This window comes from Akebia trifoliata, chromosome 8 (genome assembly GCF_017979445.1).
Source record: "Akebia trifoliata isolate Shusen 1 chromosome 8, ASM1797944v1, whole genome shotgun sequence".
NCBI classification, from domain to species: domain Eukaryota; kingdom Viridiplantae; phylum Streptophyta; class Magnoliopsida; order Ranunculales; family Lardizabalaceae; genus Akebia; species Akebia trifoliata.
This window is the reverse complement of record NC_141382.1, coordinates 4406350-4424062: the sequence shown is the minus strand read 5'-3', so window position 1 is coordinate 4424062 and position 17713 is coordinate 4406350. Positions and strand designations below refer to the sequence as shown.

At 33.3% G+C, this 17713-nt stretch overlaps 1 protein-coding gene across 2 annotated transcripts; it reads right to left on the bottom strand.

The window, feature by feature from the left end:
• Window positions 1–879: 879 nt before the first annotated feature.
• On the bottom strand, window positions 880–7636 carry LOC147395595 (HSP20-like chaperones superfamily protein). Of its 2 annotated transcripts, XM_086450677.1 has the most exons (6): window positions 7477–7636; window positions 7098–7246; window positions 6952–7000; window positions 6286–6428; window positions 2094–2163; window positions 880–1238 (listed from the first exon to the last, which is right to left on the bottom strand). In XM_086450677.1, the coding sequence occupies exons 1-5, from the start codon at window positions 7523–7525 to the stop codon at window positions 2140–2142; spliced, it is 414 nt and encodes a 137-aa protein (XP_086306803.1). In that variant the 5' UTR covers window positions 7526–7636; the 3' UTR covers window positions 880–1238; window positions 2094–2139. The 2 variants fall into 2 exon arrangements, with proteins under 2 accessions (XP_086306803.1, XP_086306802.1); XM_086450676.1 differs by lacking the exon at window positions 2094–2163.
• Between the last annotated feature and the right edge of the window lie 10077 nt (window positions 7637–17713).

The window sequence follows — 17713 nt, the reverse complement described above, 5'->3', positions numbered from 1 at the left end:
CAATCGTAGATTTGCAGATTTTCTTCTAAATATAATGCGTCTTTTGGTGATGTGTGACCCTGCCATGCCTATAATCTCGAACAAAGAAACCAGCAATCCACTCAGTTGACCAGGGTCGACCCTGTGAAATAAAGTCAGTGTGCTGAGATGACTTAGTCAACTGAGTTAAGTCGATCAATGTTGCTGGTTTCTTTCTTCGAGATCATAGGCGGAGCAAGCAAAGTCACACGTCACAAAGACACATAATTTAGAAGGAAATCTGCAAATCTATGATTGCAAAACCAACTTGGTTTAGTAACTAACACTCATTATTCTTGTTAATTCTGATTCAACTTGGTTTAGATCCAAAATTGAAACCAACAATTATATCCTCCACTGCAATTTTTCCCCACCTCTTAATTTATCAGTGAATAATAATTACAGAATTAAATACAGGCTTTCGAAGAAGAGATGGTCACTCTCACTCTCACTCTCACTCTCATGAGTAGAGATTAACAAAAATTTGAGCTAAGTTGATGAACCAATGGTATGACATCATGTATAATATCATGTCTCATCCATGTAGCAAGAAGATAAGTTAAAATCTAAATTGGAGTTCAAAAGGAAACTACAGATTTAGGAAGTTCGGATTTAGAAGGACTCAGACATGAAAATCTATAAATGGAGGTTCAGACCAAAGTAGGAACGTGGTCTTCCTCACTCTTACCATTACTTCGTCGTTGCTGACTTGATTGTTAGAGTATTTTCATAAGGACCCATCATGGAAGAGCGGGTTGGGAGATTGCAAAGGAAGGGTTGAAGGTTCACAAGAATTTTATCCCGACACAACTTAAATCAAACCCTAACCTAAAATCATTTTCTGATGGCAAACAAACAACAAAAATTGAATCTTCACTCAATTTTCCTTGTGCATTCGGTCACCAGTATTCCATTTTCTCATAAAAATGTTCTCTCTTTAAACAGACCCTTATATGAAAATGGAAATTAGCCTAGAACACTGGCTAAAGAGAGGTAGAATACATAGATGCAGATACTAGATGTTAATATCTTACAGAATCTGCATATAATTGTTAATAAGGTAGATCAGGTCATGAGAAATGATGAAAGATCACAAGCAGATAGTTGGGTTTGCTGGAGTATACCAAGCTAAGTCAATCGGTGCGAATCCCACCCATGAATGTCCGAGGATCAGGGCAGTTTCCTGTGAATTGAGCCTGGGAGAAATCAAAGCCTGGATTCTGCGAACAATAAATATTTGGTTACCAGAAGCAGTTGGAAGTTCAAAGCTCGAACCAGTAAGGCAGAAACTTAAGTTGAATTTGAACACGTGAAGTGTCTTAAAAGCATGAGATTAAACCAAACTACTAACCCACTTTTTTTATTTAAAAGAAAAAAAAAAACAAAGGTAGCAAAACACTGGGTCTGAAATGCACTTGTTGAACACATGTGAACTCGTTTCTAGGTGCTGTCGGCCAGTTTTATCCCTTTACAAACAGCACAGCAAGACAAGACTTCCAAATGAGCGAAAGAACTTGGAAACTTAAAATTCATTTTCCTGGGCAGAGGGAGACAAGATATCCTGGCGCAGTGACTGCTTGATACAACCAGGAACGAGAAAAAAAAAAAATCCAAGGACTAATTTTTTTTTTGTTGAAAAATTGGACATCTGCCCAACGGATCACACCTACCAAGAGAAAAAGTATTTTGTTAAGTGCTAAGTGCTCGTTGTCCATGACTCTATGTAACCATTAGGATGGTACCATTTTATAACCCCACTAGCCAAACTGTAAATGATCAAGGTTTGACTGAGTTTAAAAAAAAGGTTGGAAAGTCAAAGAGAATAATAGATAAATCTTAATCTCAGTATTCAAGAAAGGATTTTTTTTTTTTTTAAGAACAAACTAGACCATAAGCTTTTTAAAGCTAATCTGCATCTTCCAAAGTCAACCAATGACTCAGGCCCTACTTATCTCATCAAGTAAGATTTCAAGTTATGAAAAAATCATTCTAACCACTAGGGTCCTGACCAGCCAGCAAAGAATGATGCATGGTTCCCAATGTCTACTCAACTAAGGGGAAGAAAGGACTCTTACCATTTGCACAAGTCAGTGAGGAGTTCAGTCACTAAATCCCTTTCTCTTAATAATTAAATTCAAGCACACCCTAAACAAGAGGCAGAGCTCAGCTTAGAATACATCCATTATATTTTGCATGGATAATAAAACTATGTTTATGTCCAAGTGTGGTGTACAGTGTACATGTATCTTCCTCGCTGAAGGGGAAACTAACAAAGCACATTTTGAGGTGACATTGAGATCATTTTTGAAAGCCATGTCATACACAACAAATTAAATGTTCAACCAAGTTCTTCGAAAGCTTCTTAAGTTCATGCCTTCTCTATTCAATAAATAAATTTTGACTTAGCAACAAAAAAAAAAAAAAAACTATTTAGAAACCATATTGTCCTCATGTCAATTTTCCCCAAGGGTCTGTTTGATTGCATGGACATTCAATTTCCATGGAATTTGAAATCCATGGGAAAATGATGATGGAAAATGGGTAGTGTGGAAAAATAGAAATTTTGGTGTTTGATTGTATCTAAAATTACATGGAAAAAATCAAAGAGGAAGAAGAAGAGATGGAGGACGAGAGAGCGAGAGAGAGGAGGAGGGGAGGGTGGTTGGCTAGCACTGGATACAATGGTGGAGGTGAAGGCTAAGGCGACGGAGGCGATAGTCGACGTGACAGTGGTAGTGGTAGGGAATATGAAGGAGGAGGCGGGGGGAGGGTGGTTGGCTAGCGGTGGATACAATGGTGGAGGGTGAAGGCTAAGGTGACGGAGGTGATAGTCAATGTGACGGTGGTAGTGGTGGTGGTTGGAAAGATGAAGGAGGAGGAGAAGATGTTAGGGTGGAATTCATTTTCCTATGGGTATAGGTAGGAACATGAAATCCAGCCATTTGCCGGATTTTAGGATGAGGGTGGACATCCATTTTTCATGGAAAAATCCAATCAAACACATGGAAAATGGATTTCCCACCCATTTTTCATGCGTGATCAAACACACCCTACGTTAACTTTTCTTGAGCCCCTCAAATGTAACTTTTTCAACATACTAGAGATCGAGTACAAATGGATAAACATTGTTGTGCCCAAATTATCTAGTGGTTAGCTAAGTTGCATTGGTATGGGCATGAGTGTCAGACCTTGTTAAAGGTAGAAAATATCACAAGAAAGATTTTTAAAAAAAAATCCCTCGGAATGAACTAATGATCATACACTAGCAGTCCGTCGAAAAAAACAGATGGTTAAACATTGCTAATCTTGATGCCTTCAAAATTTTAGAAATAAATGCATGTGATCATGGATAGCGAAGAATATTAAAACAAAAAATAAATGATAATAAAAAGTTAGTGAAGTTTACTTCAGGATCATGTGATGATACTTAGAAAATCATTCTACCATTTTTACTTTTTTTTTTTTGAAGGAGGAAATTTGTCGATAATAAATAGCATTGCAAAATTTCAAAGGGATCTATTGAACTAAGTAATTTTGTTACGGATTGATTACAGTAATGAGAAAGAAGTTTTAGAAAAAGATGTGAAAAATTTTGCATCTAAGCTGATTTTTGCTCGTTGGTAGGCAATACAATCAATTTTTGACTTCCACGTTGAGTTTATTAAAGGTGACTCTAATTCTCTACCAAACTTTCTTTCTCAAAAATTCTTGCGGAGATTTATTTCCTCCCTATCTTCAGAAAGAGAGAAAAATTCAGTGGTGGGGCAAAAACAATTATACCGACATCAAAAACTGGTAAATGAACCATTTTCTTATCAACCTAAGTCTAAATCTACAGACAATATTCCAGAATCCTTGCAGGCTAAAGGTAGGGTTAGAAATCTGAATCATCCTTTTTCTTATCAAAATTTTCTATGAACAGAGCTTATCTTAAACTTTTCAAAGGCATCTCAAATCTACAATTTTAAAAAAGACCAAAATTTGTAGTTCCGATCTTTCTAAAAACTTAAAGATGCAATTGACAATGAAGGTTTCCTGAACACATGTTGGACAATAATTAGTCATGGTAATGATGATGATGATACGAGGAAAATAATTCTCCCCCCCCCCCCCCCCCCCCCCTCTCTATCAATGATACAAGGAAAAATAATTTGAACGCAATTAAAGCCACTTTTCCCTGATGTCACTGCTTATCAACAAATCACTTCTCTGGCTGGTCACTATTTATCACATTCTTGTAGGACCTAGATTCCTCCCTATCTTATTTATGTATGAGTACGACCACCTTAAGGACAAGACAAATAATATGAGTTGGAGCTGCTGGAGCTTTATTCACAGGCCCAACCAGTACTTGAGTCCCTAAAGTCCATGGATTTAAGAATCCAAGAAAAATAATAAACTTCAAGACTTCTCAAGTCCGTCCTGACTGTCTATAAATAAAGCCTTCTCTGTAAATACAACTATTGATGCATTATTGTCCTTCAAATATCAACCTATTATTGTCCTTTAAATATCAATTTTCTTTCTTTCTTTTATTGGCTTTAGAATATATCAAGAAAATTTTAATTGTATTCTTTTTTATTAAGTATTTTTTCAACTTTTCCATAATCGAGACAATAATTGCAGAAAAATCAAGTTTCTGGTTTTATCTTGAAATGTTGAAACCAAACATTTCAAGGCAAAACAATATTTTGAACCTTTGAACATACAAAATGGAGCACTCGTTTATTCCAACTCATTCTAAAGTCACTGAAACAAAGCAGATGGTAATAATCTCCAAAGGATCCATCCCCTGTTTGAGAAAGCCGAAATTGACCAGCAACCAAAAAGATCTATAATTGAAACAGGTATGGGGGTCCAGCACACCTCAAAAGAAAAGAGAAATCTCCACAGTTCCAAGGCAAGTGAACTGTGTTGGAAATTGTGATATATGGATTCTCCATTATATTTGCATATAAAGCAAAAAATCAAGATACTTATTATACAATTAAAAGATGACCACTAGTGAGGATTTTATAAAAAGAAGAACACAATACAATGAAAGCCTCTTTGGACAGAATTTTAGAACCCCAAACAGCTGATGATAATATATTGGATGGAAAGATTGTCCATGGGTAAACCAAGGAATTAAATATGCATAAAAGGAAATAACCAAGAATCATCCAACACGACATATTGACTGCAACTGCCAATCTTCGTCCATCGACATATTGATTACAAATTTGAAATGACCATTCTGATTGCCAGTCTATGCATTACAACCAGAAGAAGAACAGAACATACCATCTTGCTATCCCATTCAAAGTTCACGATGATCCCACTATTCGATTACCCACTCTATTTGAGACAAATCTGGCTTTGGCCAAAACTAAAATGGAACATTGATCCTGAAACATTGAATGTTTTAAGAATTTTTCAGAATGTCCCATAATGTTTCATCTAGACTATTTCAATCTTTCTCCTGGCCAAAACATTGCCTCGGAACGAGATTTTAAACCTTATCATCTGCAAATTGCAAATATGTATGACACAACCACACTAGTGAGTTAAACAATTCATCTATGCCCACCACCCTAGATAACATTCTTTGAGGGCTTTGATGACCACAAGAAAAAAGAAGGGAGAAAAACGATCCCCTTACCGTAGACCCCTAGAACTTTCAGTAACCAGAAGCTGATTGGTTGGAAAATGAGGCTAGTGAAATACATTTTGTATCAACTTCCTCCAATTCAAGTAGAATCCCATCCTTCCAAAGAGAGAATCCAAATTCCAAAACTCCCAGTCTAAGTGATCAAATGCTTTCTCCTCCAAATCAATTTTGCAAACATTCCTAGGTCCCCAAATTAAGTTCTTTAATCAATGCATCTACTTCTTCTTAACAAACCATCCAAGATTTTTCTATGTCTAATGAATACCCCTTGGCCGTCCGATATCAATAAAGGGAGGACTTATCAAATTCTCAAGCTGAAACATTTAACTATAATATTGTAGTACAGGCAGGTCATTCTTTTCCTTTCTTATGTCAATGTCCAAATTTATCTCAACACATTCAGATGTGTTTTGATTGGGGCTTCAACAAATCAACTTAACAAGGTGGTTAGATTATTTAGGCATAGGAGCCATTTTGAAATTGTTAGTTGTATTATACCTAAGTAATATACGTATTACCTAAAACTAAAATGTCCCTTTTTGCTCTATGGAAAATATTGCGTAATGATATTAAGGCGACTAGACCATATGGTTCATGAGGATAAAAAATAGGCTCACCTCTTCCTGGAATCTCTGTAACATTAGGCGCCTCTGTTCAAGTTCAGATGAGTATGGATCAAGCTGACCCTGACCCAATATAGGAGAAGACCACGTCTGCCCTTTGTCTCTCTTTTGCAAAGTTATGTGCATTGTACCATCCTCTGTCAATGTCCAAATAATAACAATAAGAACACCAACATAACCTATGAAATGCATGTTTTAAATCTCAGTACTCTGTCTCGTCTCATCCATCACCAATGCCGAGTTGACTTGCATGTCATCTCGTCTCGGACAAGATAAACAGTTTAACTCAATTTAAATTATTTATTAGTCAATATTTATATTCAAATAACTATAACTTTCTTATAAAATATGATGGATTAGAACATGCTTAGTCACAATATCATATCTTGCTAAGATAATAAACATTTAAATTACAAAAAATTAATAATTTTTATTTTTAAAAAAAATACAAATACCCAGTTGACTTATACCAATATTTTCAAAATATCAGACTAGTCATATTGGACCTCGTACAACTCAATGTGAAAAAGCCGATTCACATTGAAAATTGCGTTTGTTACAATTTTTAAAACCATTGTCCATCCAATTACTACTTCTATTCTTTATCCATTACTGTAACATAAAGTTTCTTTGATCAGAAAAGTAAGAAGAAGCTAATACCTAGAGTCCAGAATGACGAATCAGTCTTAACAGGGCAGGTGAGATCATGCTGAGAATCAATTAAAACAAAGAAATAATCGTCAAAACAAGGTCTCCACGAACAATTAAACAGATAAACATAAAGAGAGATGATTGGTGATACTTACGTTAAGAAAAGGAGAGTTTCCTTTGATCCCAACTTCGACATGTTTAGACTGTATCTTGGAGTAGAAGAGCTTTGTAGGAACATTTGGAGGAAGAGGGATGTAGATGTTCACCTCCTCTAGGGTTTGATCCCATTCGAAGACCTTCTGACCTGAATCAATCAGAAATTTAAAAATTAAAATAAAATAAAATAAAAAATCTCATATAGATTGAAAAATTAAAACACTAGAAACGAACATCGGGAAGGGACGAGAGAGGAAACAAAATTCGAAACCCTATATATGAATCAGAACGAAATAGATGGCAAATCGAGAGATCAAAAACCCTAAAAACTAACTGAATTCGATTATAATTCGAACAGATCAGAGAGGAGGAAATTACCTCCATGAACGAAGCTGTGACGCTTCTCTGGTGCCAATTTCTCCGCCATTTCTAGGGCTTTTTTTTTCCCCCTTTCCTGTATCTTTCGATTTTCCAGTGTTGACTTGTGCTTTTGATGGAGTTTATCATTTTAATTCTCAATTAACAAAAGCCCGGTTCAACCCAAGACAGGCGGTTCAACCGGATCTTGAGTTGGGTTTGGGTTGATGGATTGATATCTTTCAATTTTGGATTAGGCTGAGAAAATTTTGACCCAAAAAATATTAGGTTTGGTCCATGGCATCAGACAACATTACACCACAAACATGGTTTCCATATGGAAAATGCTAAAGTGACATTCAAATTCACATCGTTTTACACATTGTTGACGTGGATGTGGATTGAATCATGAATGCTTTTCATCGAGAAACGAGTGAAAAGCATTTTTGATTATTTGGACACACTTTTATGCCAGTAACGTGTGAAATGATTTCAATTCTAATGTCACTCTAGCACGACTCTTTTCATGTATGTATATAATAGTTCTCATTATCAAGGGTGTAACTTGCTTCAGTTCAAATTCAAATTTGAATTGAATTAACATAGGTCGGGTCCATTAAATAAGAATCAGAATCAAATCAAATCCCATTGAAATCAAACCAATTCAAATCAAACTAAAATTGATTTGGCTCGGTTCGATTCTATGAGTTGTCAATATTCTATAAATTATAATAACATTTTTTAATTAAAAAATAAATATATAATAAATATAAAATTTCATACAATAAATCACTAATCTATCTATAAAAAAATTATTAGTTTATCCATAAAAGATCATTAATCTATATCTTAACTCCTAAAATAATTCTTCGTAACTCGGAACCGAAGCGCAACTTGTTCTAAACCAAATCAACCACCACAAAGCTATCGGCTTGATTCGGTTATCAGTTTGAACTGGACCAAGTTGAACTCATACTCATTATGGATGTCTTAAATTTTATAGAATTTCTATTAACACACCAACTATTCTCTTAACATCAAATTTATTTATAGTCATGATAATATGATGCCCCCCCCCCCCCTAATACACCCCCATCACAAAATCGTAAATCATTTGCCTCGGGATACACTAGAAAAGATTTATGATTCTTCTACATATCCTGAGGCAAATGATCTACAGGTTCCATGATGGGGCATCAGAAAATCATTATTTGTTTATATAACATAAAATGACATTAGACAGCACTACAACACGAACATAGTTTCCATATGGAAAATGCTGAAGTGACATTCAAATTCACATTATTTTACACATTGCCAAAGTGGATGTGTGTATGGAACCATGGATGCTTTTCATCAAGATACAAGTGAAAACATCTATGATTATGTGCACACCTCCACGTCATCAATGTGTGAAACGATTTCAATTTTAATGTCGCTCTAGCACGACTCTTTCCATATATGGTAGTTCTCATTAGTGACGTCTTGAATTTTAGTGAATTTTTATTGACACACCAACTTTTCTTATAACATCCAATTTACCTAAAATTTTAATTATTTATTGAAACAATTTTGATCCCAACCTTAGAGTCCACTCCCACTATTAGTCTTATCTTTTTCATTACTAAGCAAATCAAGCCAAACGAGAAGTAAAGCCTTTATCAAACAACCGATTAGATTATTCATTTTCATATCATCGGCCAAGGTAATTTGATCCAAAATGATCTTTTAATTTTTAAACATTAGCATAATAAAAATGAGATATTTACACATTTTACAATGAGACTAGTAGATGGAATATGCAACTGCATATGTATTAATAAAATTAGAATTTACGATCGATTACAAATTTTTATAGTTAATTCAAAAAATTATTTTGAAAATTTCAAACAATACAATTCTATTTCATATTTTATCATTTAACATATTGTAAGGATCTTTTGATAGTTTAAAATATTAACTGAGGAGATTTTGATTATAATATGATAAAAGGATATTTTGTAGTTTTAGAAAACTAACGTTAGCTAATGGTAAGGTTGAAGAGCTTGGAAATGCATTGAAAGATTTCTTATTAGAGGCTGAAGAAATGTCATTTAGGTTTATTTTCCATTGGTATATAAGAGAAGGCCCAAGTCAAGGGATAATGTCTTCTTCAAAAATATAGATTATCACAAATATCCACCAAAATGCATGCATGCCCCTTCGATCTCGGTCTTATCTTATCTAATAGACAAATGTAAATGGTTTTATTAATTTTTTTAATCTGAGATAAAAAAAATCTTTTGAATTCAATCTCTTCCCAAAAACTAATTATCTTCAACCTCTTGGGTAAAAATTTTATCCTAATTTTCAGCCTAAAGATCTACTTTAACCTTCAAATCTAAAGAACAAAATATGATTTTTGAAGTAGAAGATGATGAGATTTTTAATGGTTAATGTTGAAGTGACCTCAAGTTGGAACCTTATATCGCATTTCATGACGTGAAAGTGGATAGGAATCATAGATGCTTTTCATCGAGATAAGAGTGAAAAGCATATGTGGTTCCTATTCACTTTCATGTCATGAAATGCGATATGAGGTTCCAACTTGAGGTCACCCCAACACAACTCAATTTTAACATAGACTTCTAAGATTTGATAGAATAGATTAAGACAATGTTCAAAATGATGAATTGAAGAGCATGTCATTAAAGGTTGAACTACTTCAAGATGACTAATTTTAGGATTTTTTTTTTTTTTTTGGTTATAAGTTGAAAATGAAGGTGTTAAGGGTAAAAAAAAAAATTATTAGTCTAGAAAAGGTTTTCAGAAAAAAAAAAAAAAAAAGGTCAAGGGAGGGTATATCACCATATCTAAAACAAGAGTCGTGTTGGGGGGACATTGTTTTTCACTGTGTTTCATACTGTACTGATGAGGAGGTGCGCACATAAAGGGTGTCTCAAATTAAAATAGAAGTGGAAAGGCATCTAAAACGTAGGGGTGTCAATGGATAGTCTAATATTGAAATCCGATTTGAATTTGAATTCGAAAAATCAGATATCATCCGAAATTTTCGGATATCGAATTCGAATTCGGATAGTTTTATATATTTGAGTCCTTATCAGATACAGATTCAGATATTAACATTTAGAATTCAATAATATCTAATTCAAAATAATATATAATATATAATATTTTATTTGATTTATTTTTTATATAAATAATATAATATATATTATTTTATTTGATTTATTTATTATATACATAGTATAATATATATAATAGATTTTTTAAATAATAAAAAATCAATTGGATAAGGAAAAATTATGTTTTTTTTTAATAAGCAAATTATTCGAATTCTAATCGGATATTATTTGATATTCGATAGGATAATCATATTTGAATTTGGATAGAGTTTTAGAATATCCATCGGATTCAAATTTGAATTTAGATATCAGATAAAAATTTCGGATTCAAATACTGTTGTATCCGAACTGATAAGCATTCGTTGACAACCCCCTACTAAAAAGAGTTGTGATCTAAAGCGGTGTCCATTTCCTATAGCTAGGGATAGTGTCTATGTGGCATTTCTTGGTTGGATATTAAACACACAATGTTGCCTAGAAAAGTAGAAAACAACCTGATGAGAAGCCTAGTGTGTTTTAAACTCCAATCAAGACATGACATGTAGATATTGTTTCTATTCTATAGGAACAAGACATCACTTTGGATCTTGAATCATCTAAACATTGAGTGGGGGTGATTGCCTCCATTGGTCCCTTACTAGCTCTATGGTCTCTGCCCCGGATTACACTCACATTCTTCCAAATTTTAATGCCGAATCACTTTACTCTGCAAACTCTCATAATATAAGCAAAGATTTCAACAAATATTAGTTATTTTTGTATCGTGTTTGTTTTTTGAACTACTAAGTAACCCAACCTATACACGTCTGTAAACTAACCAGGACTAACACATGTAAGCTTTGAACCGATGACTCCTTTCTAGGTAGAGTTGCGCAAGTAGACTTTCCTTGATTTACGTTGCTTCCCCACACTTACAAATCAATATGCTTTATTGACAAAATTAAATGAAGGAACAAAATTCATTTAATGGACACCTAATCTTGAAATATACTCAAAATCTTGTACATTCAACCATAACCTACCAATTGGTCTAAAAATGTAAGAAACCATTATAAATTGACACGGCAAAATACATGCCATCTATACGTGGCTAACGTGGCAAGGGCACATAAACATAGTTCTTATTCTTCGGGATTTATAAGAAAAAAGATTAACTATCCCGACAAAAGAAAAATCAATAGTTCTATGCCCTTGAAATGTTAACCACGTACATATAAACCACGTATGTTTTGCCACGTTGATTTATCATTAGTCAAGTGTAAATATTAAACTTGAGAATGACCATGTAAGGATTTTACATCACTTATATTAAAGAACAAAATCGTGTTGGAGTGACCTTGAGATTTTACCTCATATCCCACATCTTGACATGAAAATGGATAGGAGCCACAAACGCTTTGTCCCTCGTCTCTCGAGAAAGACAATTATGATTTTCATACACTTTCACGTCATCAGATGTGCGATGTGCGATGTGAGGTTTAATTTTGAGGTCAGTCCATTATTATTCATTTCGGACGAAAAAAATCTATGGTTCGTACACACTTCCACGTTAGGAAAGTGAGATATGAGGTCGCTAATGTCTATCTCAATGTATTTCGTGGCCCCAAATACTTCCGTACATACAAAACCTTTTGTCTACATCGAACATTCCGTGACTCACGTGCGTTAGTTTTCCGATACAAAGAAACTTCCTCGAAGATTCTTGTTCACGTGTTATCCAATAATAGCGTTAGGGTTTATCAAATTGTTCACGTGTCCACCTTCCAGTCTTTTGTCAGCAAACGTAACATGTATTGCTGCTGATATGTACAATTTGAAGATAATGTCAGGACTGGCAAACGATTGTGAACAAAAGCCTAAGATCCGGATCCAAGATTTGGGCTTTATTAGAGACCCGCTCCGTTATTTTATCGGGTCGAATCCGGATCAGTTTATCTATATTCCCAATTTATGTTTTCTTCAAATATTTAATTTGTAAATTAATTGTTTAAATGAACAATCTATATTTTTCAAATGCAGAAAACATGTCAAGAAGTGCAATAACTTGAAGTCACTTCAGCCTTATTCAAACTTTTAATAAGGTTGACTACAACATAATTGATTTAAATTTTTCATTATAGAATTATGGCCCTTACAATCGAATCAGTGGATCTTATCTGGACCCAAATATTGAAATATGATCATAAGGATCGGATACAATTAGGATCCGATTATAATCTTATCAGATCATTTCTAGATCGATCAACTTTGATCCGATCCGAATACAATCCATCAACTACCCTTACTAATATCTAAGGAAGCTTCCTACACATAAAGCTTTGAAGTAGATGTATATATGATAGAGTTTGGAGACGATTTGAATAGAAAATATGGCTATTTTTGTTTTATTATTATTATTATTATATTTTTATTTGTGGAGTGAACTGATGCAATAATTTCTTGAAAGATTTATTGACACGTCATTTAATAAGTTAAGAGAGGAAACTTCCTCCCACCTCCCACCCCTTCAAATGATCAGATCAATCAGAAAAGCGATTGGTCATTTTTTGTGTTTTTAGTATATGATGGTTCCTCGAAGGTTCCTACACATGGTTTTATGTTGTTTTCTTCCATAATTGCATTTTATTTTTATTTTTCATGTTTCCATTATTTTGTATGTTATTTATTAATTTATTTTATATATATATATATATATATATATATATATATGGGTCCCTATCCGTGGCCAACAGTTTGGCAAACATTTTGGCAAACACTTTTTCAAAACATGGGTTAGAGGTCTTGGAATGGGCTGATTTTTGGTGAGGATGATCTCTACGGTGAGGAGATCATCCTCACCAAAAATCAGCTCATTCCAAAACTTCTAGCCCCATTTTACAAGTTGAAAAATCGTGAACCGTCCATTTTTTGTAAACCATTCTTGATGAGGTTAGAAGTTTTGGAATGAGCTGATTTTTGGTGAGGATGATCTCCTCACCGTAGAGATCATCCTCACCAAAAATCAGCCCATTCCAAGACCTCTAACCCATGTTTTGAAAAATGTGTTTGCCAAAATGTTTGCCAAACTGTTGGCCATGGATCGCTACCCTATATATATATATATATATATATATATATTTCATTTTGGTGAATATTCTTCATAATTGGTGTTGTATGAATTATGATTTTAAAATTCAATATTTTTTCTCGTCTCACATCTCACCTTATACCAAATTCACTCATCTATGTATTTATCATTATCAAATAACAAATATCATTATGATGTGAAAGTCCTTAAATTCAGGTCCTTATGCATTTTATAAGTCTATCCTCTAAAAATCCCAACAATTTTGTTTTATAATCTCGTTAATCCATCTAAAAGGTTAGCCTTAGTTGTTTTTCGTGTAGTACCTCTCTTCTCGAGGGTGCTAATTTTATCAACGTCTTCTATGTGGGATTTGCTCATATTTTTGTCTAATATAAATCTCAAGACAACATATGTACGATATGATTAATTGTATATTTTTGATTATACGTCTTGTTTATTCTATCATAAGGTGGGATTTCTGTCTATCCTTGTTTTTCTTATCTTATGTTGTCAAAAATATTTAAATCATTGGCCAATTTATTATTTTCATAAACTCGATCGATATTATAAAATAATGAATAATTCATCTTAAATCTTCAACAAGTCAATGTGATCGATGGATGATAGACATACAAGATTGTCACGTCTCACGTCAATCAAATTAGTCTTGGACAAGCTCTAAAACCATAGTGTAAATCTTGTTACTGTATATTTTCTTATAAAATCATGCTGGAGTGACCTCAAGAGTGAATCTCATATCGCACATCTTGACATGAAAGTGGATAGGAACCATAGATACTTTTTCACTTGTGTCTTGAGGTAGGTTGAAGGTATCATATTCACCCACTTAATTGTATAAAAGCATATATGCACCAATTTTATGTTGGATCGATAAAAATACGAAACTAGTCATGAAGAAATACTATTCCTCGAGATTATCTCAATCGGAATAGGAGTACAACTAGTACAAAATAATTTAGTAAGAATAGGAACTAGATATGAACTCATGAGAGATTTATTTGACTACCTCTACAGGACAGTGTGTCTTCTTGTATGGGATGTCAATTTAAAAACGTAACTTGTTGTAAGAATCCAAAAAATGGACAATCATGGAGCCTCTGAAAAATCGGAGAGAGACAAAAGAAAATTATCTAATTAGATTTTAAAGTAGGTCTATTAATAGAAAAAAGAGGATACCTAACTATTTAAAATATTATTTTATTAAAGATTTGTTCTTATTTAAATTTCAGAGAATCTTTGATAGATATTCACATTAGTGTCTGACCACTAATTACAAAATTCTTAATAAATGTAAATTGGTCCAGCCAAATTAAGCCAAGGTCCATCCAATATATGATCATATTGACAAATTTTCTTTATATATTCATTTTTTTTATTCTTAAAACATTATACTAAGATAAAACATTCAACTTTTTATTAATATTTTGAAAACGATTGAGGAGTGGTGTGGATTCATGAAAAAAAAAAAACACATAAACTCAACCCTAAAAATATGAAATTTGGGATGATTGAGAGAAATATATCATGTATCTTTAAGACAAATCTTGACCGTTGGATTTTAGAATTTAAAGGTTACGTGTTTGTTAGTAAATTTTCTTCTTTGAGAGCGCAAATACAAAGTACCAAACCTTATGGAAAATTCTCTACCAATACCTAACCGACCAACTTTTCGCCACATGTGATCCACAACAGGTGGGCACCAATCACCCAATTTTGATCAAGAGTGTTAGACATGTGTAGTAGGGACCAGGGCGTTACATGAAAATATGGTTACAGAGTATCTGCTCCAAAGAGAGGGAATTATGAAAATATCAAAACTAAGTAGAAAAAAAGAGTCATTCTAAACTGACTTCCTTCGACACTACTACAAAGAATAATAGATTTTCTTCTTCAAGATATAAGGAAGAAAATCTACGGTTATCTGACTACTATCACATCATCACAATGTTGATTTCAGTGTCTAAGGAAGTCATTGAAGCATTTTTCAAAAAAAAATTAAAATTGGCAAAGTAACAAATTACAATTACAAGAGAGAGATTAAGTCATAAAAACGCTTATAATAACTGTAGATGGTTTTTACTCGTATCCCAAGGAAACACATCTATGGTTATGTGTACATCACACGTCAGACTTGTAAGGATCGCAGTTAATACCTTATGTCATTTCAGCATTTCCCTATAATAATTGAGAAAATAACATCTTGGAAAGGCGACAAAGTGTAACTTTTGGCCTCATCGGTAAAAAAAGGTTCTAGACTTTCGAGAAATATTTTGCTCACGATTCCCTCAACAATTTGATATGCATGTGGTGGAAAAAGACAAAATTAATAGAGTGCTGGACTTAGGCACGTGACAACTCAATCGACTTATCTAACGCGATAGGCTCGGAAATTGAAGATGTACTCTTCTTGAGATACAGAATTACGATTCTTCGTAAAAATATTCAGTTATGTATCTCGAGGAGAGTAGATCCACTATTTCCAAACTTGTCATGTCAAGTAAGTCAATTGAATATGCCACTTGCCTAAGTCAAATTATCATCACTCAAATCAAAAAGAGAAAAAAATTCTCTCTTGCCCATAATTTCCTGACCACATCCAAAATATACGAAAAAAAAAAAATTTGCTCGCAGAAAATTGGGATCCACCAATCACATGCATTGAATGATATTTCTAGTTTACAAAAGTACTCTTATTAGTTACAAAATTAACTTTTTATGCTTGACGCAGCAAGTATTGAGGAATTAGAGCACTATGACCAAAAAATTATATAAGTAAAAAAGACTTAATACTCATGTTGTCATGATCCAATGCCACAAGCTCGTAAAAGACAAAATAATGAGAACTTTGAAATTATTTATATAAAAAAAAAAATATTTTTCGACGTTGAATTTGAGTTCTAAAATTTGAAATTTAGTAGCCGTTTATTGTGAACACTTTGGTCAAGATTGAAAAAGTTTTTTTAAATATATTATTTTTAATATGTGATTTTTCGTGAAATCTATAAAGTTGTGGTGTTAGATTGCCAATGTGGTAATCCATGTGGATCCAACGACTCTTAGTAAGATTTAAAATATTAAAATTAAAATTTAACAAAATCTAAATTTTTTCGTGTCACATGTCAAATGATTGGGGTGCTTGAGCAATAAAAAAAAATCTCTAGACTTTAGGCTTAAGTTACATTCTAAAGAGATTTATCTGATAGACCTAATTTTGACAATTTTAATATAAAAACTCTCTTGGACTTCTTTATTACTCACAAACCTTATTTTCTCAAATTTGTCACCCAACAAACCTTAGAGAGGGATCCAACTCATAAAAAAATCAAATTGATGCGGTTAATTTATTACTTAACATACCTTGGAGTGAATCTTAATGGCATCACTGTGTGGCATCCAAAACATTGATATGATGCCACGGGTCATAAAGGACAAAATTTTAAGAACTTTGGAAATAAAATTAGAAAAAAAAAAATTAATTTTCACCGTTGAGTTCTTATTTTAAATTTGAAAATTCGATAACCATCATTTCCAACACTTTTGATTTAGCTCAAAAATGATTGTTTTTTTTTTTTTGAATCTGGATTTTTCCATGAACTCTAGAAATTGTACTGTTGGATTGATTGCCAATTGGATGATCCATGTGAGCCCAAATACTCTTAGTAAGATTTGAAATCTTACCAAGTTAGTCATGCTAGCATGATTCATAAATTAAGGTTGGTTAAGTAACAAACTTTATAAAAATAAAGGAGTTTTTGTAATAAACTTACAACAGATAAGTCTGCCCGGAAAATCTCTCCGCATTTTACATTTTACCATGCATGCATTATATAGGAGTGTACGCAAGTGGGGTTTTGTCTGCGTTATCATGCATTATTGGAGTGATTTTTTTTCACAGTGCTGTGGAGTTTGCTCACATCCAACAGCCGTTTGACATGTGGTGTGACATCAACAATGATATATAAAGTTTCTCTCCTGCCCATAGTGAATAAAAGAGAGCTTTCTGTTCTGATCACCTCGTGACATTTAAAAATAGGGAAATGTTCAG

What these genes read in the sequence shown, in the direction of transcription:
- LOC147395595 (XM_086450676.1), bottom strand. Translation starts at nt 7,525, where the DNA reads ATGGCGGAGAAATTGGCACCAGAGAAGCGTCACAGCTTCGTTCATGGA. An exon ending in TCACAGCTTCGTTCATGGAG is followed by an intron (nt 7,247 to 7,476) that starts GTAATTTCCTCC and finishes TGATTGATTCAG; the next exon opens with GTCAGAAGGTCTTCGAATGG. An exon ending in GAAACTCTCCTTTTCTTAAC is followed by an intron (nt 7,001 to 7,097) that starts GTAAGTATCACC and finishes ATTGATTCTCAG; the next exon opens with CATGATCTCACCTGCCCTGT.